The 27,438-nt window shown below is 38.5% G+C and overlaps 1 protein-coding gene across 4 annotated transcripts in view; it reads right to left on the reverse strand.

Annotated features, from left to right (window-relative positions):
• The window catches only part of TTC39B (tetratricopeptide repeat domain 39B), a 76,891-nt gene that overhangs the window by 26,709 nt on the left and 22,744 nt on the right, over positions 1 to 27,438 (reverse strand). For 2 of the 4 annotated variants that reach the window (XM_080573884.1, XM_080573886.1), the window contains one exon: positions 2,300 to 2,404. In XM_080573884.1, the coding sequence (XP_080430010.1) occupies positions 2,300 to 2,404 (105 nt within the window). Of the gene's footprint in view, positions 1 to 2,299; positions 2,433 to 17,711; positions 22,269 to 27,438 lie in introns of all 4 variants that reach the window. The other 2 variants (XM_080573885.1, XM_080573887.1) reach the window with 2 other exon arrangements.

Raw genomic sequence — 27,438 nt, forward strand, 5'->3', positions numbered from 1 at the left:
TAATTAAGCCTTGACATAAATACTCCTTCAGCTCTGCTTTCACTTAACATAAGAGGTAGGGACATCCTTATAAAATTAGTAACTGATCCAGAGATACAACGATCTGTATCTGTGAAAGGCCAGTACCCATGTGCTCAGTCCTGCATAAAAGGCTACTGTGAATCAGTCTGGCTTTCATAACATCCAAAAAAATTTATCACACAATCAAAGCAACTGTTGGCAAGGGGAAACTGGAGTGAAACCTACCAGCTGCGTTTTGAAAGCTTCAGGAAAATGAAATCTGCCCATTCCTCTGGTGCTGTACTAGTCATTCGACGTACTTTTTCCTAATGACCAGTTTGAACCTCCTAAGCTTCAACTTATGGCAACTGCCTCTTGTTTTACCATCTGCCACTATGGATAAGACTATCTCTATCTTTGCAACTTCCCCTCAATAGCTACAAACCACTATTAGATTAATCCCCTAAGTCTTTTTTGCCAAACTGAAACAAGCTCAGCTTACAATCTCAGGAGTCATATGTATTAGTTTTCTAGCTATCCTGCTAGCCCTTTGCTAGATCCTCTCCAGTTTCCTCAACGTTTTTTCAATCAACGAGCCACACCACAAGCACAGTTTTGAAGACAGAAGACTTTGGCAGATGAAAGGAAGACAGATCCTTGGGATGTTTATTTTTTAAAGATGTCAACTCTTTTCCTTATTTTTATTTAGGTATTTTAAAGACTCAAGTCTAACTTTAATTAAAAGGCTATTTTTCTGTAAAACAATTGGGCTTTTACTTTTTGAAAGGTGGCTTTTTGTTTCTTTGCTGGGCTAAGTCCTCCTTTGCAGATTAGCTGAATATACTGTATAAGAGGCTCAGAGTCTATTAGCTGCCAGGGAATCAAAGTACTGAAACCATGGAGTTTATAATATTATTTTTCTTCATAGCATACATCAACTGAAACAAACACTTCACTATATGTAAAAAAACTGCAGTATAAAATGGGGTATGAATTACAGTGCTTTTTTATTTTATAAGGCAAAATAATATATATAAGGAAATATATATTAAAATTTTGGAAATATATGTATGTGCATTCATTAATACATACATGCACAAACCTTGTGTGTGGTACTAAGTATTTTGCAATAATACCCCAAAACAAAGTTTTAGCATACAGAAGTGCAGCTGGGAGTTCTCAAAATGTTGCTCTACTACATGTAATCTTGTAGTCTACCTTCTTAAAATCACCAACACATCATTTTTACTCCAACTTACTATTACCAAGCAACAGAGCAAGAACTTTATGCCACTCTACCTACATGTGCTACAGGAACCCCTCACTGAAATACCCACTACATGCATCTTCAGGAGGCAGACAGGAAAAGGACCATGAATTTGAGTTTGATCCCAGCTGCCTGTATTCCTTTTCCCCACAGTCACAGGCCAGCTACCCTCACCCAACCAACCTTTCAGTATCCTCTAGCTACCTACACTTGTAATGGATGCGGATATGGAAAGAGACCCAGCAGATGATTTGGCGTGACTATTAGCAACACCTTCCAGAACAAATTAGCTTGTACTATTTCTTATAGGCTTCAGCACTACTCCTAAGGGATCTGCCCCCTCTGTATCTTATCTCAGTGAAGTGGTAAGAGAGTACTTTCAAAAACTTGAAAGTCAGAACAACTAACAGAGCAAGCAGATAAACCATTGATATTGTTTATTTCCAAGTTTATCAACACTGTTCTTATTACAGTGATAGTATGAAAGCAAAAGCACACACACTCTCTAGAACATGCTACATAACTGTTTCCATCAATTTATGAAGACTTAGTTATACTGAGCAAATGCAACAGGGCAGAAGATAGACAGTCATTAAACTGAAAGATTTGATTTAAAAGTAAACACTACTGTCACACAGATGTAATTTATTTTAAAAAGCATTAGAAAGAGAATTCAGAGTTTTCCTAATTAGCTTTACTAATCTGCTCAAAAAGCAGCTCCGTTGCACAAATTCTCTGATCAAAGATACATTGGATAAGGTCTTGTTCTTCCATTTTTTCATTATGCACTAGAAAAGACAACTTGAATGATAAACTGTAACAAACCAATTAAGTGCTTCATTAACAGGTCTGTGATGGACTTAAGGAGAAATATGTGCACTGCTACAGGCCCAGAATACTGAGAAATGATTCTGGACGAGAGGGAATAAATGAAAGCTATTATTTTCAGAGCTATAAATTAATCTTCAGCTACCACTTATCACATTTCACACTATCTGTTTACAGTAACATAAGCAAATAACATGATCTCACCATGGACGAAGTAATTCCAGGGCTTCAGAGAACTTATTGTTTAGAAATAAATTCAGTGCCATTGAACATTCTTCCAGAGCTGTCTTGAGATCCATTTTGGATGCCCTAAAAAAAGAATCTTAGTTTAGTCAATCTGTAAATGTATTTTATATATTTATATATATATTTCTTATATAACTCCACAGGTCTTACATAGCAATTTTATTGTTCATTTTCAAAATCTGACTTTACAAAACCAGGTCAGATTCTTATCACTTTATCCATGCTACACAGGAATACTCTCTTTTCTTACTAAAGTGATGTTTATGGCTTTGTCATCCTCTGTTTACCAGTCAGTATGCAATGGAGTCATTTTTACTACTACTTGTATAACAAATACACAGGTTATTGTGCCTAAGCTCTCACATCTCAGTATTAACACAAATGTAATGTCAGATTTTGTATTCAGATCTAAGTCTGGAGAGAGATGACACAGTAATACTCTTATTCAAGAAAGCTAGTAAACAGACATTCACTCTAAACAGCTACGTCCAAAACTAGACCTGTCTAGTGGCTTGCAGCCATGCAAAAAGCTTTTGTTCTTCCCGATTCACTTCAAGCAAAGTCACTTGCACTTGCTTAAGAGCAAGGCATCTAACAAGTGTTACCTCAGCCAGTTTTGTTGGACATTGGGAGCGCTCACAAATTGCTCCATGAGTGGAACAGGTAGCACACTGGGCATTCTTGGTAGTAAAGAACAGCTAGCAGCTACATAGCGTTTAATCAGAACAGCTGGATCTGGGAAAGATAATCTGTCTACAGCTTTAAAACAACAGGTTTAGGCTCTATAATGGGCTTTATTCAAGAAAGGTTAAGCAGTGGTAAGCAACAGATCATGGCCATGAGATGAATATTTAAGTGCTGACCAGAAGAGAAGAATCCTGAAGGAGGAATTTATGAAAGACAAACAACAGTGAACGCATCTGTTCTAAATCTGAACATAAAACGCACACATGAAAAAAAAGGGGGGGGAGGGGGGATATTAGAATATGATTGGACAGGTTTTCACACAGAATAATCAATTTCCCCTCCCCTCTAGCACTCTCCATCACCAAAATAAAGCTTTAAATTATTAGTTATGCTTTTTGTATTTCTTCTGGGGCAGAAAATTAGGATAAGACTAAATGACCTCCAAAAACACTTTTTCAGCTTTCTTCTCTTTTTTTTAGAGCAGTACTTGAAAAATTCATCCTTCTGTAGAGATACAAAATCTGTAACTGAGTACTTTGAAACTACTAAAGATCTATTTACTGAGCCTACCAAGAGGCAGATTTTGCACTTCATATCTGTGAATTGCCCAACAGTTCACTTCCTTCCCAATCTGTCTTCAAGATACTGTTTAAAAACAAACAAAAACAAACAAAAAAGTGTCACACATCCTGGGCCTTGAGCCATGGCATAGTTTGGCCAAAAAAGAGTAGAAATCTACAGACTAGATATTATTTAGGGACAGATTTTTTGTTGTTCTTATTTGATGGTGCTCTGCTGATTATAATATTGAAGCAATCCCTACAAAAATAATATAGAAGGTTTTGGCCAACTGACAATAGAAATCACATATGCATGATCACATACTACCATGATTTTACAGTAGCTTTTGTCAACAAAGGAAAAGTAACCCTTGTTCAAATATTTTAATAATTTTACAGTTTATTTTACTTTTTGTCTTCTATAAATCTCTTGAATTAACAAAATACTACAGAACAGTAAAAGCAAGTAACAAGGCCTTGATGAACTAATACCACTTTAGCCATTTGTCTAAGAACATATGCTTTCATGACCCTCAAAAGCCCTTTTTTTTATTTAAGTGATGAGATAAAGGTACAGGTCCTCTTTACATCCTGGCTCTAACTCTCTTCCTAATGCAATTATTTCAAGAATAATTTCTAGAAATTAAAGTCCAGTAGAAAGCTCATCAAAGGCAAAGTTTCTATTTCCTTGGAAGTCTTTGATTATGCATGACAACTTGGTTGTTGGGGATACCTATGGTTGTGATATGTTACCAGTCCTTGCACTCTATTGCTGGTCATCTAGAGGCTTCTCCTCACCTGAAAATTTAAAATATTTATTAGACATCTCACTGATTCTGATATTCCTAGTATCTTCTGACAACACTACAACTTGCCAGCATGTCTGCTTTATGAAAGAAGGTATAACACAGTTAAGCTACACAAGTCCTGACAAAAGGGCACAAAATATAATACTGATTCTCGAGATGTATTTTTGTAACCCTTACTTTGCTACTTGCACCATACAGCAAAGTCTAGATTTCAACAAACTCCTCATGATCCAGTCTTTTCACTGCTCTTCATCTCGCTGAGCTTTACTGAACTTCCTGTACAGATTTTCTCCTTGGGGCATGCTGGGGATACAGGCAAACAGAGTAAGAGTCTTCTCAGCACAGCAGCCTTCTCCTTCCCCAGGTGCTTAAGATTCACTGCCAGAGGATTGCGCTCCCAGATTTCACCCAGTATCTTGTCCTAAGTGAATGCCTGGGGAACTAGGACTGTAATGTGGCTCATGACTGCCCTGCTGTATAGGTACAGGTAACTGAAGTCTTTACTAGCCAGTACTAATTAGTAACGTATGGAGAGCAAATCTAACCCATTTGTGTTCTTTTGATCTCTAGCCTACACAACCCAGTGTCCCATTGCCTGTATTCATTTATGTTCTCTCACTTAGCTATCTTTAAGCTAGACATGCAACCTGCCTTCTACTTTTTTAAAAAAATACATCAGTAAAGTTGTTGCATGGAAACTTTATTTAGGTCTACATAAAAATACATAAATAATAATAACAAAATGCAGATGAAAAAGAGTCAGCATTTTGTTGTTGTTTGCATGCTGCTCTTCACACAGAATATAAGATACAATATAAATACAGAATATAAGGGTACAATTCACAACTCATACTATGCTGGCTAATTGTACCCAATCTGTTATCTAGACATTCATTTTTTACATGTTAGTTACGTTAATTAAATGAATATATTATGATATTTTATCTTTATTCAGAAAGTTTACAGTGTGCATTTAAATGTAAATTCTTTGGTTTTATTATAAGCCATAGCTTTGGGACTACTTCGGTTGAAGTTTTGCAAATGAACTGTAAAAAAAAAAAAGAGTGATGGTTGTTTTCCCTTCTTTCTTCTTCATTTTCCAAGTCCTAAATCTTTCAGTATATAGGTTTGTATGAATTATCTTCACTGGACTGTTGATAATAAAGGCTACTCAATGATAGCAGTGTATTTGAGTAAATCCATACATTTATTTTTCAGTTTCCCCCCTGCTACATATATTATGACAAATCTCTGAATCTCACCTCTCAATGAAAAGTGGGGGGGGGGGGGGGGGGGGGAAGCCGACATAGTAGCGTTATTCCAAGATGGCTACAAAACTAGACACCATTTTCTTTACAACTTCAACAGATCACATACAATTTCTGTTTTTCCCTTTTAATAAGGTTTGCTTAATCTCTTTGATTTCGGACTCTCTCCTCTAAGTGTTTAACAACCTGATTAATCCTTCCTACCAGCTCCTCCTTGATGAGGGGAAAATGGAAAGTGGTATATTAAGCATTCAGGTTTGTTTGTTTGTTTTTAACCAGAAAACAGCTATTTGCTATTGGTGACACAGGGCTTAAGAACTTCCTTCTTCTAGTTTCAGTGCACACAGGCTTCTTTATCTTTGTGAGGCTACTTGCACTGATATTAACAGGAGACTTTGACTTCTCAGACCTAAACTTGAAAAAAAAAAAACTGTGAAAAATTAGAACATCAAATACAAAATCTTAAATGTAAATCTCTTTGCCTTACAATTCTTATACTGAAGACACTTTCCACCATTCATTTCTGAAGGAAAAAAAAAAAAAAAAAACAAACCACAGACCAAGAAACCCTTGTGGGGGACATACAGAGTATTTCTCTCTTCACATCACACATTCACTCTTTCTGTATCTTTAGTTTAAGGGAAAAAAAAGTTTCAAAGCCAGTATGGAAGCTGGCAAATGTTGTGCCAATTTTCAAGAAGGGTAAGAAAGAAGACCCTAGCAATTACAGGCCTGTCAGTCTCACGTCAGTGCCTGGTAAAATTATGGAGAGGATGATCCTTGAAGTTATTGAAGTGCACCTGGGGGACAGTGCAATCACTGGTCCCAGCCAACGTGGGTTCATGAGGGGTAGGTCCTGCCTAACAAATTTGATTTCCTTTTATGATAAGATCACCCATCTAGTCGATCAAGGGAAACCAGCTGATGTGATCTTTTTGGACTTCAGCAAAGCTTATGACACAGTTTCCCACAGGATCCTACTGGACAAAATGTCCAGCATACAGCTAAACAAAACCATCATACGATGGGTGAGCAATTGGCTGACGGGCAGGGCTCAAAGGGTTGTGGTAAATGGGGCCACATCTGGCTGGCGGATGGTCACTAGTGGGGTCCCTCAAGGCTCCATTTTAGGGCCAGTCCTCTTCAATGTCTTTATAAATGATTTGGATGTAGAACTAGAAGGTGTTCAGAGCAAATTTGCCGACAACACCAAACTTGGAGGAGTTGTGGGCTCGGATCAGGGTGGAAAGGCCTTGCAGAGAGATCTGGACAGATTGGAGAGCTGGGCGATCACCAACCACATGAAGTTTAACAAAAGCAAGTGCCGGGTCCTGCACCTGGGACGGGGCAACCCTGGCTATACGTACAGACTGGGCGATGAGACGCTGGAGAGCAGCCCCGCAGAGAGGGATCTGGGGGTAGTGGTTGACAGCAAGTTGAATATGAGCCAGCAGTGTGCCCTGGCGGCCAGGAGGGCCAACCGTATCCTGGGGTGCATCAAGCACGGCATTGCTAGTCGGTCGAGGGAAGTGATTGTCCCGCTCTACTCTGCGCTGGTGCGGCCTCACCTCGAGTACTGTGTGCAGTTCTGGGCACCACAGTACAAAAAGGACATTAAACTGTTGGAGAGTGTCCAGAGGAGGGCAACGAAGAGGGTGAAGCACCTAGAGGGGAAGACGTATGAGGAGCGGCTGAGGTCACTGGGCCTGTTCAGCCTGGAGAAGAGGAGGCTGAGGGGGACCTCATCGCAGTCTACAACTTCCTCGCGAGAGGGAGTGGAGAGGCAGGTGACCTATTCTCCGTTATCACCAGTGATAGGACCCGTGGGAACAGTGTTAAGCTGAGGCAGGGGAAGTTTAGGCTGGACATCAGGAAGAGGTTCTTCACCAAGAGGGTGGTTGCACACTGGAACAGGCTCCCCAGGGAAGTGGTCGCTGCACCGAGCCTGTCTGAATTTAAGAAGAGATTGGACTGTGCACTTAGTCACGTGGTCTAAACTTTTGGGCAGACCTGTGTGGTGCCAGGAGTTGAACTTGATGATCCTTATGGGTCCCTTCCAACTCAGGATATTCTATGATTCTATGAACCACAAACTTGTTTTGTATTTTTGCATACTGTAGCTTTTAATCCAGAAAAAATAACCCATCCGAGTATTTAGTTTGGACACCTGCCAAGGCCTGAGATCTTAACAACTGTTCATACTCCTGAAGTAAAATTCTTTCCAGAGTCTGGATGGAGAAAACCACTGAATCTAGGCTATGAAGCACCCTGACTATTTGGCAAAACAGTGGACTTTAAACTTCATTTACATCTGTTCAACTGGTTAAATGTTTCCCATTAACAAAGATCATCAGAAATAAGTATGCATGTGATCCTATCCTTGTTACTCAATATTGTCCTGATAAGCGTTTTAATTTACTAAATATAAGCAAAGAAAATGTATATTAGTGTATTTAGACTGTGTATGAATATATGAATAAAATTGTTTAAATTAAAGTATTTGTATGAGTAATAAAGAAATGTACATGTGTTTACATGTCTCCTTTAAAAATCTTAAGCATCAAGCTCTCAAAAAGAATAGCATCAAGACATAAGAGTAATTCCTAATGAAAGTTTTGCAGAATACTCGATTTTATTAGCTAATTCCAAAAATAGCATCTGTAAATAGATTGCTGTCAAAAATTCACTTTTACTTGCCTACATTAGTAGGCTCGGTTTTGTTTCTGATATATGAGGAAGGAAAAGACTTAGTCCCTCAGTAACAAACCATGGGTACCACTGTGTACCAATGCTTCTCTGTTCATGCTTCACACTTGTTTTTTTTAGGAAACTAATTTCATTCAGTATATGCCTGGTTAGACCATACATTCTATTTGCTCTGTCTTACCAGCAAGTGGAAACGGCTGGTTAATTTCAAAGATTTCAAATAAGTTACTTTTCTAAAAAAAATTAAAAAAACAAAATCCTACATTTGCACTGATTGCCATCATTCCTGCCTCAGAACATGATTTCTTAACAGTAAATTGCAGACGAGCCTCGCTTGAATCTGTTCAGTTGTTCCATTTTCTTGGCTAGCAAGCTCACGGTCCTTTTGAACACTGCTTTATTTTAAATGTATTCATGCTCTGTAATGTCCAAGATCAGTGGTGATTCTGACACCTTTAGCTGATAGGAACCCTCTTCCCCTCCCTCCTTTGCAGGATTACCATGCAGAGCGCTTCCTCCATGAGGTACAGATTTCTGTGCTGGTGTGCACTACTATACACACTTCATAAAGTAAACTCAAGCCTTCCCGTCTCAGGGTGTTGGAATCCACTGTCTCCCTGGAAGACTTTCTCCCAGACAAGATCAAAAGCTGTACTCACATTACAACATCAAATGTCACAGTTCATACAGAGATGATAAAATCGTCATTTCATGTTCACATCTCACATGTGTTCCCCAAGGCTCAATTCTTTTTCTCCAGGTCTCACATCTACAGCCAGTTTTGTTCAGCATTTTTATCAGCTATCTGAATGTAGGGTTGGAGTGCATCCTTAGCAAGTTTGCTGATGCTATTTAACTGGGAGCTGCTGTTGGCTCACAGCAGGAACAAGAGGCCTTGCAGAGGCATCAAGATATGTATTGGAGCATTGAGCAATCATCAAAGACATGAAATTCAACAAGGGTAAATGCCAGGTACCCCACCTGGTACGGAGTAATGCTGTTCACAGGCACAGTTTTGGAGACCAGTGGCTGGAGAGCAGCCCTGCAGAAAGGGACCTGGGGGTGCTGGTCAACAGCAGGTTTAACATGAGCCAGCTGTGTGCCCTGGCAGCCAGGAGGGCAAACTGCATTTTGGGGTGCATTAACACAGCATAGCACATGGAGGTGATTTAGCATTGATGTGGCCTCACCTTGACTATTGTGTCCAGGTCTGTGCAGGAAGGTGCCGGTCTCTGCTCCCGGTCACCCATGGCAGGGCACAGGGGCACGGCACGGAGCTGCGCCAGGGGAGGGCCAGGCTGGGCATTAGGAAACATTTCTGTGCCGTGAGGGTGGTCAGGCACTGGGACAGGCTTCCTAGCCGGGTGGTTGGTGCCCCGTGCCTCTTGGTGTTCACGGCGTTTGGACAATGCCCTCAGTAACATGCTTTGGCTTTCAGAGAGCCCTGAGGAGGTCAGGAAGTTGGACTCCATGGTCTTTTTAAGTTCCTCTCAACTGAACTTCTCTATTTTACATATTAACACTCCAGAACATTCCTGACAGTCTCTCTGCTGGTCTTAGTATTTAGCAATACACTTAAAAACTGCCACATCACCCATCACTTATTTAACTCAAATGACCCTGGTACTTTGTGTTACTGCAGCAGGAAGGCTTTCTGTCCCTGGCATCCTCTTTGATACATTTTTAATTCTGAGCTATGCCTCAGATCAGCAGTAAATTACAGGACTGCATTTGGCCTTCATTTCATGGATGCAGCTAGCAACTATAAAGATTTCCAATCTGCTGTGGTAATTGCTTTCGCATTAACAGTAACATACATCCATGTGTGTCCATTATATCCGAAGAAGCATTCCAATAACTCAGTTATTGCTTTTGCAATCTGAAGATCTTTCTTCTGTTATTTTCCTTCACATTTTGAAGTTGACCTCACCATTAAGAGAGCGATTGAGAAGAAAAATCTGTTTCACCTTATCCCTCTCATTCATCACTTACATATGAGCCAATAGTAATACTCTGCTCTTCTGGCTAGAGGTGTGCCAAAATCTATTTTGGGTAATTTCCTAATAGGCAATGTTATTTGCTGACACTTACCAATACCTCAAATGAAGGTTATCATAAAATCATCTTACTGCCTACAAAAGAGTTTGGGCATTTACCTTGTCTTCTTTAAAAAAAAAACCATTGTGTTAGGTCTACATTTTAAGTCACAGATTGTTCTGTTAAGCGTAGTTGAAGGTTTGCAGTCTCCTTGGTAAGTACAGTTTAGATTCACATACTGTGAACATTAGAAAACGTTCATAAAAGCAAAGACTAGCTTTCTTGTAACGAAAGCAAAAGCAAAGCTTTCTAGTTATGTTGGATTTTTCTTCTTATTCCAAGAGAGTACTCCTAAACACTCATAAGTGGGGGATTGGTTTTGTTTTGTTTTTTCAAAAAAAAAAAAAAAAAGCACAGATACTTCAAAGAATATTTTGGGCATCATGCTTGAGCATATTAAGAGCATGCAACTCCCTCACTGAGAACCACTTATTCCTCCATAAGAAACCACACACAGCCCTCACCACCCCAAACTTTGCTAGTGCTGGTAAACCTCTTTCAGCATCTGAAAAAGCATAGTTTATCAGGCAAACCTCCATATGGCTGGATTTTCTCTTTCTACGTATGCTAAGTATTATTCACATTTGGAGAACAATGCACAAACGTGGAATCAAATTGTGTCAGCTTTCTCACATTTAGATGTTTCTTGCAGCTAACAAATGAAAGTAGCTTAAATCATTTACATTGTAAGAGATCTGAACATTTTTAAGTTGTCAATCACTTCCAATTCACAAACAAAAAGGACTCTTAACCCAATGTGTTAATTTAAAAAAATCAGCAAGGAAGGATGTAAGACCATATGAAAAACAGTTCTTTCTACAGTAAACAAAAAGCTTCTTGAAAACTGTTTTAAAATTTCCTCTGAAATCCAAACTGCACACCACTTACAATCACACACCAGAAAAAGGCAAGATACTTGAAATGATTTCCAATTAACATAATTCACTTCCTATTCTAGGCTATTATCACTATTAATATAAAAATTCTGCAAACTGCAACTATCTGACCAGTATAGCAAGGACACAAACTTCTTTTTTAGCCTATAAAATAAAACTACTATCGAGTTTATCTCCAGAGCAAATTCTACATTCATTCTGCACACATCCTTTTTATGAGAAGCATGAATTTTGCATACATAAAATGTGTGCAGTTTACATATTCAACGGAAATGTTATCAGCTTATGGGAAACATTCACAAACATTTCATTCTGATGCAAGACAGACTTGATAACGTAATTTCTTTGAAGGCGTAGTGTATTCACTGTTTCAAAACTTCACCAACGCATGCTCGTAGTCTGTATGCTAAACATTCATTTAAGGAAACCCCACTGGCAGCAAAACTACCCAGTGCTGTTTTAACCAACAAACAGACAAGTTACTCTGAATGCTTACTATACTATGATCTATTCTACTACCCATGGTTTTCTGAAACAAACACAAAGAAAAGAAAAAAGACCACACAATGCACACACTACAAACACATTAACCCCAGATGTCTGCTGGGAATACTGAACAGCCTGCTGTAAGCAATCCAGGAGATTCCTCGAGTACATTGAGGATAACTACCAGGTCCAGGTATTGGACAAACCAACGAGAGAAGAAACATTACTCGACCTGGTGCTCACCAACACAGATGAGCTCATTAAAGAGGTGAAGACTGGAGGCAGTCTGGGCTGCAGTGACCATGCCCTGGTTGAGTTTGTGATCTTGAGGAATATGAGCCTGGCAAAGAGCAAGTCAGGACCCCGAACTTCCAAAGAGCAATCTTCAAGCTATTTAAAGACCTAGTGGACAAGATCCCCTGGAACACTGTCCTTAGGGACAACAGAGCTAAGAAGAACTGGCAGCTCTTTAAAGATGTTTTCCTTAGAGCACAAGAACTCTCCATCCCCTTGTGTAAAAAAGTGGGCAGGGAGGGCAGACAACCAGGATGGCTGAGCAAGGACCTGCTGGTCAAACTGAGGCACAAGAAGGAAATTCGCAAGCAGCAGAAGCAGGGACATGTGGCCTGGGAAGAGTACAGGGATGCAGTCCAGATGTGCAGAGATGGGATCAGGAAAGCCAAGGCACAGATGGAACTGAGCTTGGCAAGGGATGCAAAGAACAGGAAGGGATTCTATAGATACATTACTCAGAAAAGAAAGTCCAAGGAGAGTGTACCCCCTCTGACGGATGAGAAGGATGAACTGGTAACAACAGAAATGGAGAAGGCTGAGGTACTCAACAACTTCTTCACCTCAGTCTTCACTGCCAGTCAGGCTTCCCAAGTCTTCTGTTTCCCTGAACCCATAGATGGAGACTGGGGCAGCAAAGTCCCACCCACTGTAAGAGAAGAGCAGGTTTGAGACCACCTGATGAAACTAAACACATACAAGTCCATGGGGACTGATGACATACACCCCAGGGGCCTGAGGGAACTGGCTGATGTAGTCGCCTCTCTTCATCATATTTGAAAAGTCCTGGCAGTCAGGTGAAGTCCCTGGTGACTGGAATAAGGGAAGCATCACTCCCATTTTTAAAAGGGGTAGGAAGGAAGACACAAGGAACTACAAACCTGTGAGCCTCACTTCTGTGTCTGGCAAGATCATGGAACAGATCCTCCTGAAAGCAATGTCAAGGCACATGCAAGACAAAGAGGTGATCCAACACAGCCAGGATGGCTTCACCAAGGGCAAATTGCGCCTGACCAATCTGGTGGCCTTCTATGATGGAGTGACTGCATCAGTTAACAAGGGAAAACCAACCAATGTCATCTACTTGGACTTCTGTAAGGCCTTTGACACAGTCCCACATGACATCCTGGTCTCCACATTGAAGAGATACGGATTTGAAGAGCGGACCATTCAGTGGATAAGGAAATGGCTGGATGATTGCACCCAGAGAGTGACAGTCAATGGCTCTATGTCTAAGTGGAGGACAGTGATGAGTGGTGTACCTCAGGGTCTGTCCTGAGACCAGTATTGTTTAGTATCTTTATCAGTGACAGACAGTGGGATTGAGTGCACACTCAGCAAGTCTGCAGAGGACACTAAGCTGAGCGGTGGTGTTGATACAACAGAAGGGACGGGATGCCATCCAAAGTGACCTGGACAAGCTTGAGAACAGGGACCATGTGAACCGCATGAGGTTCAACAAGTCCAAGTGCAAGGTGCTGCACCTGGGTCAGGCCAGCCCCAGGCATGAGCACAGACTGGGAGAAGAGCTCACTGAGAGCATACCTGCTGAGAAGGACTTGGGGGTTCTGGTGGATGAGAAGCTCCAACATGAGCCAGCAGTGCACCTGCAGCCCTGAAGGCCAACTGCATCCTGGGCTGCATCAACAGAGGGGTGGGCAGCAGGTGGAGGGAGGTGATTGTGCCCCTCTGCTCTGTCCTCGTGAGGCCCCACCTGTAGCACTACATCCAGGTCCAGCACAAGAAGGATGTGGATGTTCAGTCTACAGAAGAGAAGGCTCCAGGGGGACCCTATCGCAACCTTCCAGTACTTAAAGGGGACTTAAAAAAAAAAAAATAGATGGAGAGCAACTCTTTGCTCAATCAGTTAACAACAGGAAAAAGGGGGAATGGTTTTTAACTAAAAGAGGGGAGATTTAGATTATACGTCAGGAGAAAATTTGGCTGGCAGCAAAGGACCTGGGGGTGCTGGTCAACAGCTGGCTGAAATGAGAGCATCAGAGACAGTGGGGCTAGCAGGACAAGGAGTGTGACTGTCCCCTTGGCACTGGTAAGACCAGACCTCAAATACTGGTCTCAGGTTTGAGACCTTCACTACAAGAAGGGTACAGAGTTGCTGGAACACGTTCAGAGAAGAGCAGCAAAGCTGGTGAAGGGACTAGGAAACAAACGAGTTCAAATGAGTTCTCTCAAACATCCCTCTCCTGAAGTGTTTAAAACTCATCAGTTTCAATAAAGTTCAACAGAGTTCAACTTTGTTGTGAAAATGGGACTTAGGGAGAGAAAAGAGATCCAGAAGAGTATTCTTGCAAGCAAAGCTGCAGTTTCACTAAATTGTTTTATTTAGACACTGGAGAATTTGTACAAATGAGATCATTAGCTATGTAAAAAATTACAAAAAGTTTTCATTAAACTTCACACCTTATCAGATACATATGATCAAACAATGAGATACATGGAAGCCAGAAAAGGCTTTATTCCTCACAGACCAGAAGTTAGGGGGAAGTGGCAGCATTTTAAGAGGATGTTCACCCTCCATTCCTTTTTAAAAGAGGAAGTTCTGTGAAGTTCTGGAAAGATAAAATTAGATACACGCTACAGGAGAAAACTGCTTTATTTTAGGAATTACTACTGTTCACCTCGGTTGAAATATTTTTAATACTGTCTTACGAATGAAGTGTGTTCAAACATCCAAATAAAACAAAAAATGTGAAATAAAAATTCCTTCTCAGAATTCTCATCTGACATCAAATTTTAGGTGTCAGACCACCACCTTTCAGAAGACCATTAACGTGCCTTTGCTTTATATTCTTCAACTGAGTCTTATTTGTCAGATTTGAAAAAGCAGGTGCTGCTCTTGTGACTTTTCCAAAACAAACAATGGTTGTTTAACAGATGACCAGACGTTAACTAAACTAGGAGGCTTTTTCCCTTTTCTTCTCTGAAAATTGTAAGCAATTCTACTAAAATTTACAACAGGATATTAATGCTACCTTGAAGACCTAATACTTAAGAATTGTCCCCTGCTTTATACGTACATTATATCTCAAGTGATCCCCACCTCCACCCACCCAGAATCTCAAGTAACATTTAGACCATGCTGCTATTTAACCTTCTCAATAGTAATAGATGAATAGATTTAAATTAGTATTTCATCAATAAAATTTTGCTGCTCTTTGAAGAGAGGCAGGGAGAAGGACAGATAGCATGAGGCCATCCGGCAGCCAGGTTTGGGCAAGTGCATTCACTGAAAACAATCAAGGAATTGTCATTTTCTTACAGCAAAAATATGGAAAACATGCAAACTGTAGGTGTGATGTTTACTATTTGCATTGAAACAATGCAAATATTTGAGGATATGACTAGAACTGTGTTTGTTCTAGTTAAAAAAAACTCAGTGCCTACAGCATTGCTTCATGAGAACCTGGTAACGAAATGCAATAAAGCTGTCAAAAGATTTTGCATGCAAGTATTTGCTCTATTTTACCTCCAAAACTTGAAGGGGTGGGGAAGGCAGATAAAAAGTTATCTGATGGTGTTTCATATCAGAAACACTGCATTAATAATAAATATCTAGACAGATACTGCATCTGTACAGCACAAGAAAATACCAGTTGCTCTGTCCTCACGTATGCTCTACAGATGCAACAAAACAACTGGGTAGGCACAAAGAAAACTGAGGTAAAATTCTTCATCCCCCTAAGTCTCAAACAGCACAGAAAATAAAAGGGGCAACACTAAACTCATCTTATTGGCTGATCAGCATCCACCACTGCCAATGTCACCAGTTCACCCTTCTGAAAAAAAAAAGGCTACTGTTGTAGTCAGCCACTTTTTTTTTTTTTTTTTTTTTGAAAATGAGAAGGTCATATTTAGATTCACCATTAACCAAATTCAGTATCCCAATAATCAATTTATTTTCAGGTGTTTTTACAGCTTAAAAAGGAAATGAACATCAGCAGCTTTATCTGACACCAAGTTCTTTACTTGTTCAAGTTCAACTGCAAATGGTACTGCACATGCACAGTAAGCAAGATTCATTACAGAAAATTTGCATCAGCCATATTGTGGTAACAAGACACACTGCAACTACCTGAGCTTCTACCTATCTGAATATGCACATATAATTTATCAAGAGAATAACTGAGAAATAATCCTAGTCAAGCAAATCAAGCTCCTACAGCATGACTTTGACACAGCCTTGAAAAACATGTAATCCTAAATGCCATGAGTAAAACAGTTAGATCACAGGTATTTAAAAGTGACCAGTTTGACTGAGGGGAAAGAAAAAAAAAAGCATCATGATGGTCTGCAGGTTAAAAAAAACTGCTTTACGCTGTTCTGTTGGACACTATGGGAAATATATACCACTATAAAAGGTTAATTGTTATCAGATTTATTAACAGAATTCAGTGACTCAACAGTATTTTCAGATGTATATTTTAATATGCAATCTTTGCAGGCAAACTGAGGATTTCCTATGTTTGAAAACCCCATATCAGACTAACAGTTTTTATGAATTACTCTATCTGAGGTAAATATAGGCTATACTGAGTATAAAAATGAGCATCTGAATGTGCTGGAGAACAATGCAGTCGAAACTTAATGTACAACATGTATGCAGAAATAAAATGATTTTTTGTTTGTATTCCAAATTTCTGATTGTTTAACGTTTCTCATAAGGTGTAGGGCATAGGACACACTGACAAGGAATTATGTTGAAAGAGATCCTCCTGAACTGAGCTAGCATATATAAGTAATAACGACAGCTTACTGACAGTTTTACACAAAATGAATAAAAATTCCACGTATCTTGCTACAGAAAGGACAAGAAATAAATCATTCCGCAAGTAGGACACCAGATCAGGCCAGATGTTTATGGGACTTGCACTGCGTCACACAAATATTGGCTCTGATCCAAAACAGAAAATTAGGACAGGACAGAGTAGTTCTGCTAATAAGAGTGCTCTACCTAACTTCACAATAATTTATTGGAATTTATCACACAGTGAACTTATAGCTAAAGTTGGAGACCTTAAATTGCTAAAAATCTCTAGCAACACACTGCATTATACCTAGCATTTTGTACTTAAAAAGCACAGAACTGCATTACATTAAATAAAGTCAAAAATCATATAACCTCAAATGGTTAATTAGAGTATATCTTCTCTTGGTAGGTGTATTATAAATGCAGGAAATGATTACAAGTCAGATACTATCCTTAAATTACCACATTTTAAAAAACAGCATCCAAAACACACACCTTGCGGTGTTCTACAACCTACAGCATCCTAGCTGATTAAGCACTGACATCAGCAGAGAAGCTGCTGCTTGCTAGAAGCATTGTTCACCACTGCAAAGTGCAGAGCAGAAAAAATTATTTCTTAAATCCACTCCAAATACAATTTTTTTCCCTCCTCTCCAAAGAACTCCATCTAAACTACAAAATGTTTTTTTTTTTTTAAATATTCAGCATACCTGCCAAAGTACATTTCCACAGATAAAACTCCATAAATCTGACTAACACAATCACAGTTTCAGTGACTAATAGGCAGAGATAATATACTCACAGGGTTAATTTGGTTAACTTCAGGTAAGTAAATATATTCCTTATACAAAAATAATTGCTTCTTCTTTCACTCTTCTTTTTCCACCGCACAACAAAAAGACAGAAGAAAAGCATACAGAGAAAACAGACTATTTCACTTCTCAGCATCCATGAGGTTTCATTAATGAGTTATCAAGCAAAAAGAATAAGAGAATAAAAGTTCACAAGCCAGCAGCTGGCATCGCAGGCACTCTCCATTGCTGAATTTGAAAGAAATGTCAGAGTGGCAGCAGCTACAGTCAACGCTGGAAGCTGATGCCTCTGCAGGAAGAGGATGCTGGGAGATTTTCCCAATCTGTGCTGCAGCCTAATTCTAATCCATCACTCCTAACTGCAAGGAGAAAATGGAGACAGGAGGAACACAAAGTGATTTATATTTAAAGACAAAAAGGGAGTTGCCACAGCATTCCCTGAGTAATTTTACCATCTTTTCTTTTAAGTCAGACAGAAACAGACAAGTATACTAATGCAAACCGCAGTAAAAATAGAACAAACACACAGGAATTGATAGCAAAGAGCACTGAAGAAAAGTAACTGTCTCATGTTTGATTTTCATTATTTATGTAGTCCTCAAGCAAATCAACATGGTTTTATTAACCCTTTGAAACTTTTTCCCTGGAAATTCAAATTTTTACTTAAAATCCCATGAGCAAAATAAAATAGCCCAGAGAGGCAGCTAACATATATCAGTTATCTTCATGAATATCAGTACCAATGGGAGAAAGTAAGAGTCAGAAGCAAAACAGCTGCAACAGGAATAGTTTCATCCCCTTGGTCTAATCTCTCCAGATAAGAGAGAAAGGGAAAGCTTAGCACATGGGAGCTAAGCGGCAGTAAATTAAACTCTGTCCTCTGTTGTTACCTTCTAAAATTGTTCTTTAAAGCTAAAGCAACTAGGCTAAAGGTATGTGTTCATAATTATGTCTACTGTCATGAATTGAGCTTTACTCACAAAAAATCATCAGGAAAAACCTTTAAAACAATGCAGGAAACCATAGGTTTGCATTTACTAAAGTTTACCATTTCAGATGGGTGCTAATTTTAAGTGATACTTCAAGGCTATCTATTTAAACAATTTACTTTTCAAAATACAAATAAGAATGCATTTTGCATCACACAAATATTGGCACACAAATACACATGTGCATCACAGACATAGAGGTGCACAGTATTTTCTAAAACACTGGAGGCGACCAAGGGATCTGATCAGACAAATCAGACAACACAAAGGACTTTAGTAATATGTGTAAGTAATAGGGCTTTCTCAACCAGAAAAATGAAAAAAAACAGGAGTTTTGGCTCAGTGAAGCATAGGCAGTGAATGAAGTCACTCATGCCAAGCATCCATAATGAAGAAAATAGAAATTATTGTTTTAATACCTACCACTCTGACATTAACTTCCAAGCCAGCAATGGCTAGTTTATAGATTCTTCTGATCACCTGATCCCACCACAGTTATGAGCAATTCCAGAAGCTCACCATAAAGCTACCCTAAAACACCCAGAGGGTCACAACATCCCATTGCCAGCCTAACTAACCCACGGTGTAACCATGTGCTAATTGAACTGTTTCACTTAGCAGGTCAGGATCTCCAACCAAATACAATTCTGTTGCCAGCCCCGTTTCACATCTCTGCTGTTCTACAGATCTGAATGACACAATGCAATACCAGTTCTCTGTGCTCCCTAGTTACACAATGCAACAGTAGAGGGAATGTGGTGTTTTGTTTCTCATGTAAACACAAATTAAACTAGAGTAATCTTATACGTTGTGGCTGATTCAGCACTTTCACACCTGAAACTTCCATGCAAACCCGATTTCTTAAAATAAGTTAAATTTCCAAAAGCTTGAAGACTGAAACCATTTAGAGTTCAAAGACTTCTTCCCTGCATAACAGTATCGTGAAGATGTCAAACTGTTCATTGGGCTGCACCAAAACAGACACAACTACTTGTACGTACATGTGCTACTCCAGGGTTTGCAAGGCAGAGATGAAACTGACAGCTGCCTTGACTAATACAATTTACTGACAACAGCACCCTTGAAATCAGGATGTTTCCACCTTCTCCCTGAAGTTTTTCCTGACAGCATTAAAGACCAAGGATCTCTGAGCTCTCCACCACACAACTTGGAAATAGCATTTATGTGTATTGTCACTAATTCCATTACCATTATTTGAGGCAGGGAGAGAGGACGTGGCAGGAATTCTCTCACCTCGACTGCACGTTAGAGATAAGACAGTCTTGAATCAATGTTGAGTAGCCACATAAAAATCTACCCAGTTCACACAGAATATGAACCATGTCCTGTCTTAAATTTAGGCCATGTTTGACACCTCAGAAAACACCTCCCTGTAAAGCTGGGAGAGACAGGAGCCAGTTTCCACAAAAATGCAGCAACTTCCTTTAACTGATAACAACAAGCCTTCCACCTGCAAATATCAAAAAATGTTTTCCTGGGATTACCTAACAAAAAAAGCACAGACACACATGAGCTGCTCACACAAGCCACCTTCACAACTGCTTCCCAAAATTTTCTAAGACAGTTTTCAATTATCTGTCAAAAGAAGAAAAACACTATTAAAGATCAGAGAGCGGTTTTTAATAGCTTAAAATAAAGCATGTGGCAGATCTGGTTTTCAGTTCTCATTTCCTAAGAAGAAACATCCTTCTCAATATTTGAAGAAGTTATAACCTACAAGTTTTTATTTTTTCATTTGTTTATGAGTCAGAGCTCATCTTTTCATTTCTTTATTCAAAGTAGTCATGATTCAAAAATTGACACTAGTTTGTGAACACAACTAAGTACTCTGAGATCACAGATTGATCACATAACTGTAGAAAATGAGGAAAGAATATTCACATAACTCAGTCCAGCAAAATATAAAAAAATACACACAAAAATTTCAGTATAAATCCTTTACCACAGAACTGCCTGTGGTAGTTACATCCCTTTCAAAGTCCCTGAAATATTCAAAGAAGGCAACTCTTGAACTGGATGACTGCAGATTATCACTGCAGTCTTCATTAAAGCACAGGATAAGATAAACGCTGATTTCCCAAAAGCAATTTAAAGAGATAACATATGGATGTGATCAGCAGATCACACATTCTAACTCTCTAACATCAAAACTAACACAATAGGCTCCAGAAGTCTATTATCATCCAGAAGTCACCAGGAACCCCTGACCTAAACATAGTATGTGGGTTTACTACTGTGGTGTTAATTTGTTTTTCATGGAAGAGCTAACCACAAGCAGCTACCCAAACATTTAGTCTCAGTGAAGACAAGCTTCTTTTGGCCAGCACTCGGTCATATAAAATAGGCTGTCCTGTCCTTCTGCATGGGAACCTTTCAGTGAAGGCTTGCAAGGAAGAATGGCATGGGAGAGAAGCAGAGCTTTGGGAAGTTCTGTGCAGAATGTCCCAGAGTGCTCCAGCATCATGCTTCCCCTTCAAGCCGTTGACAGTTCAGATTGCAGAGTTCGGTTTGAGGGATTTTTTTGTTGTTGTTCGTTTGTTCCTGGTTTCCCCCACACGCTTTTTAAGAAACTATGGACACACGGAATTGCACGGTTCAAAGCCACCAGAAGACACCAAAACAAAAATTTGTAAAATGTGCTCTGAAAGCATCTACTGAAATACAACAAACAAGTCTTACACAAGAGGCAAAAGGTTTAGTTGCAATAAACACAGAAGAATTAACAATATAATTATTGACCACTCAAAACTCCTCAAACTTACAGAACTGTTGGGGGTAGAGGATTAGTCAGATTAGGCTGTTTTCTTGACTACTGCTGTTCAAAATTTTGATACTGACAACTTAAAGTAGTTAGTGTATCATATTTGCACAGCTATGAAAATATTATTTACTGGATACAAAAATCACCTTTACAGGACTACTTTTTTCCTTGCCTTGAGGACCAAGCATAAGAAAATACAACTTTGATAACAAGTTGTCATCGCTGTTTCTCACCATCTTAAGACAACGTGAGAATATGAATTCAAGCATATGGAGGTAAAGATTGTTCTTACAAGTTTTTGGCTCCCAGAACTCAAATTTGAAATTAGGGTCACTTCCTCAGCTGTTCAGTTTCCTAAACTGACAACACACACACATGTGCAGGTATAACCGAAATCTTAACTACACTTCTGAGATTACAAGGATAACCTGCTCTAACTTCCTTAAACACTTCTGGCCCTTAATCTATCACCCCAGTAATACCACACAGAGCTGCTTTGGTAGGATCAAGGATTAACAGAATCCAGCTTTGGGTAGGAAAAGGAAATGCAGAAGAGAAACGGTAATACAGCAGTAAAATATCAGCATTTCTGCTGAAAAAAATACAGAAGATCCTATGAATTCCATTATTCATCAAAACTCGTTTGTCTGCTTCTCTTTGGAATCGTAGCTTAGATCTCTCCCCTGTTTCATTTTTGAACTGTATTCACAGAAGATTTCACTATCTTTCCAGCTCTCCCACCAATGCCACAACTGGAGGTCTGGTGTCAGAATTTTCTGTACAAATAGAGCAACATGAAGGTGGCCACTTTATATGTATGAACTGTTTTCATCAGCCAGGCAGACAACTACATTTCTTCCCAAAGACAACTACCAGTAATCCTCTATAGCACATACCCAGCCAGTTACCATAGTATAGTTACTGTAAACGTTATTCACAGAATCATTAAGGTTGGAAAAGACGTTCAAGATCATCTGGTCCAACCATCCCGCTACCACCAATGTCACCCGCTAAACCATGTCCCTAAGCACCCAGTCCAACCTTCCTTGAATACCCCCAGGGACGGCAATGCCACCACTAATTAATGTAAAGGCAAGATGGTGTTTTCAAAGAAAAGGACTGCACACCAACTAGACTACAGGAAAGTATGATAATTTGATGGTAACCTATTCCTGTCACATACTAATGAAATTTTAAGGAAAAATTAGTAAAATGAAACAGGAGAAAATTAAAATATAATTGGCAGAGCATTTAAGTTCCTAACAAGTGTAAAACTTCAGAGAAGACATACAAAAAAACGGCAATGACAAGGTTAATACAAGATTAAGCATAATATGGTTAAAAACTAGAAAGAGCACATACCTTCTAGTCATCTTGTAAAAACAAAGATGAAATAACTTCCCAAATAATAATCTGACAACAGAAAACATGGATCTCCGTATTCAATAGAAGGAATTTCTGAATAATTCAGGGGAAAATTAATGTAGCAGAAATACATAAGAAAAAAATTGCAGAATTTGGTAATTACCTTGTTCACTAAGGTTAGAATTGTGATTGAGTTTTTACATAATAAAATTCAGATACTAATGAAACATTTTAGGAAGAAAAAAGGATAAAACAAATCTTTTCTATCTATACATCTTTTTGAGCCCGTAGATCCTTGCCAGGTAATGGAATTAAGTTACCTTATAAAACAGACTTGTACAACACTTGAACTAAGCCAACACTCAGGTGGAAACATGCTGATACATTTGGTTAAGTACCAGTTTAGCACCACAAAACTTAATTATTGGAAAAGGCTTGAACTTCAAAAACAGAAAAATCTATTTTTCTCAAGTTATTGAGTTATTTTACCACAGGGGATGCCAGTACAGAAGTAGTGCAGAATTAACACTACCACATACTGGCAAAATTTAGTTTCACACTGATCCCAGCTATCCTCTTCGTAAGGTTGAACATGCTACATCAAAAATTATGGCCAAGACAAAGTACTGACAAAAACTTAATAGCTAGATTTGACAGAGTGAATAATAAGTGAAATTCTACGGCTTGTTTTAAGCAAAATGGCAGACTGTCTGTAACAGCCTTACTTTGACTTTAGCACCAGTGAGTAAAGAATTATATTTACACTTAATGATCCCTCCACAGTTCTAATAAAACCAAGAAATTTGTGATCATTCCAAAAATTGTCAGAGTTACTGAGTATACATACAGTACCTAATACAAGTAAAAGATCACAAAGGAGTCCAGATAAATCTAATCCATTTAGACAATCGGAGCAAAGACTGATTGCCTCCTGGACTGGTCCTCAGTTACAGCAGCCAGCACTAGAGATTTAGGGAAGGATTTTAACCTCTTAAGATAACTCATCAGTCTTTTAGCATCTAACCTACACAACCTACCTGTATTAAGCAATAATAATAATAATAATAATAATAATAATATGGAAAGACAGCCAGTTGAAGAGAAGTTAAATTAGTAAAATTGTGTGTTATTATTTACTGGAGCAACATACAGAGTACTGTTCCTTTATAAATATTTTATGTGACTGGTGTACAAAATATCATGATGACAGGTCCCACTTGTTGATTTAGAGAATTCCAAAAGAGTTAAGTTGATCTGATATAATTCGAATAAGCTCCTTCCTTGTAAGTAAACATAAAAAGCCCTTATATATAAAAGAATCTACCAAAAAAAAAAAAGGTTAATTTCAGCTAAATTCAACTGGGTATAATCAAACTGCAATAAGCCACTCAAACAAACGCCAGATATATTGTCACAGAGCTGTAACAATTTAACTTTCTTATCTGATTAAAAGAGATTGATACATTGATACATTAGAAAAATCTGAAAGGAATTTTATCAACAGCAAAATCAAAAAAACTAGATGCAGCTTCCCAAAATGTTCAGCCTCCAGTACAATGAAGTGAACAAGCATTCACTGTTTCAATGCAGTAATGCTTTCAAATTTCTATTACTGTATTAGTAACAGAAAGAAATACCATTAATTCTAGACAGATTAAGGTGAAAAATAACAAGTATAGCACTAGATTTGGGAAAAGCCTACAACAACTTACTTTAGGCAACCTATCAGTATCATCTGAAAACTAAAACCAAACAATTTCAAGGAAAACAAGATTACAAACTTTCACGAAAAGTCCCAAACGGAAGAGTCTGAAGGCTTACTTTTTGTAGGTCTTATGCACATTGTTTAAATAGCAGTACCTTTTGAAGAATTTGAGAAAGCAAAGAGTCTAAGTGATGAATGCTGCCCAGATACAGAATATACGTATTTCTACATAATCCCCAGAACTGCAAAGCAGCTAATTATCTAAACACCGAGAAGGTCATCAGCAGCAAATATTTCAAATGAGATTGTCCTATTCTTATTGCTTAAATCCTCACAAACAGAGCAGTCTTCTCAACGAGCCTCATTTTCTGCAGAAATAATGTACACGGTTATGTCAACTGTCTGGTCATGCTCTTAATATCTTAGCCTATTGGACAGTTTCAATCCACTATATTTGACAAATAAGCTGTAAATCCGATAATTAAAATCAACATCTAGATAGTACAAAAATGCCTGAAATATGTACCTACTGACAGAAAAGCTACAGAACCATAATTGACTGTATATGATAATATAATAATTGACTGTTTTGTTGGCCTGCTGAAGAATGTAACTACTACCCAGAAGCAAGGAAGATTCAGATGTGGGTGGGGGAAGGAGAGATATGTAGGACGTGTGCAGGGAAAGCTTGAGTCATCTGATAGGGGCAGGTGTAGGTTCGTAGGACATAAGGACGTAAGGCTCAGTTCAGCAGAACTGGGCATGAGCACTATCACCTACAATGAAAACAGAATCCAGAAGAAAGTAACAACAGAAATGCTGAAGACTTACTGTGGCCATTAGCAACCAACAGAACATTTAAGTGTAAAATAAAAGCTGACATTCAAAGTCATTTTAATGACTTGCTAATGACTTACTAAATACTTACTAAAGCTAATGCTTTTCAAAAATCTTGCAAAGCTTTAATCAGTTTCCTTTTCCTTCTTCTACGTATTATGGTTAAGAATTTACAGGCCTTTTACACTATTGACTGACCAAAGCCTACAACAACTTCCCTACCTGCAAAAATTTGATGAAAGCAACTCAAAGTCAGTAATATTGTGTGAAAGTAACAAAAGCTCTTCCATATCACAGGTCTCTACAGTCCTCTGATACAGAAACACTTCAAATTCTGTTTTCCATTAATATTACAGCAGTTGAATTAAAATTTCTAAGCCAGACTGAAAAAAATAATAGTCTTAGTAGTTTGGAAGGACAGTGCTGTTCAGACATATATTCTTGACATCCTCTGTCAGTTAACCATTAACAAATGGAACAAACTGCAGATCGAAACTACTAAAATGGAGCTCCAAATTTTTCTTCCAAAGAGGAAGAATTAAAAATTAAAACAAAAAAAAGCACTACAGGATTTCGTATCAATTTTAAAACACAAATTGTAAAAGTTGGAATAATCATAAAGAATTTAGAAAAAAGCACAGAAAACTAGAAATATTTATTCTCTCAAACATTACTAGCACTTTCACTTATACTATCTGTCAGTTTAAAAATGCACTCGAAAAATAAAGGCATTCAGAATCTGATGCTGGAAACTCAAGTAATTGTTTGTTAACCTAAACGTCCTGTTGGGTTTCTGAGTCCTATTGCTTCTTTCCTTTCAATCAACTAATATGAAAGCACATGCCTCTTCTACAGTATTATTTAAAAGCTGTCTGTTTGGGGACACACCTGAGCAGCATTTATGAGTCTTAACATTCAACATAAGATTAAAGCACAGTGCATTTTAGTAGGTATCTTTTTCAACATTTACAGAAAGTGAGGTCTTTACTGGTTCAGTAGCCTGCCAATCAGTGAGACAGGTTAATCCCTGCAGTATTTCAAGGTCGAAGTTGGTGACTTTAACAGACGTTAATCAACCAACCAAAGAAATAGAAGACATTCCATGAAGAACATTTAGCTCACAAATGCATATCTCACAACAGGTCAACGAGCTAGGCTTCCAAAGGGTGACATATACTGCCCTTATCATCTATGGAAGTTTTACTACATCTAGTTCAGCTTATTTTAACAACCTATGCAATCAACTCAAATCCTGCAGGATACTTTCAGAGTCTGTTCAAATGCCACTCTTACAGAGCCTATGTAACCCAAGTTTTTTGATGTAGCTGTTCCCTAAATTGAAACAGTTCCTGAGATGTGAAGATGAATTTATGGATTTATTTTCTACAAAAACAATACTAAAATAATCAGATTCATTATAATGACATTATCTTTTAGAAAAATGAGTAAGAGCTCAGTGAATGCAGTTAGTCACACTGTGCTTTCTCCTAGGGTTGAAAAATAAGAGCTGTTTTAATACAACACAGACTTGCCAGCTCTTTTCCTTTCCTAATAACCCATTTAAGATAGATAATAAGTCTCATTTTGTGATCTCTCTAATGCTACCCAACAAGAACTGCAGGTGGTCCTATGCTACTGAAACAGAGTGAACTAAAGGCTGTGAAATCTGAACAAATGCAAAAATTGTTTTAGAATACACATCCACCAGAATCAATTAACAATGTAACAGCACAGGGATAGTACTTTTGGCCAGTAGAAGACAGCAGCCACAGACTGCTTCTGTCCTACTAATATCCTCTCTACCACCCTATAGGAGGACAAGACATTTACTCTTTTACATAATGGTTTAATACAGGCAGAAGTAATACTAGCAAGAAGAAACTAACATCAGTCTAACTTCTATAGCTATAATAAGTCTCTCTATATGGCAGCTATGAGCATTGAAGACATACAAAAAAATTATCAGAGTTCTGCATATCAATAATAAATATCCATGCCCAGGTCTAACATCAACAAAAACAATGAAATAACCTTGTCAT

Source organism: Anser brachyrhynchus (genome assembly GCF_964034855.1).
Source record: "Anser brachyrhynchus genome assembly, chromosome: Z".
NCBI lineage: Eukaryota > Metazoa > Chordata > Aves > Anseriformes > Anatidae > Anser > Anser brachyrhynchus.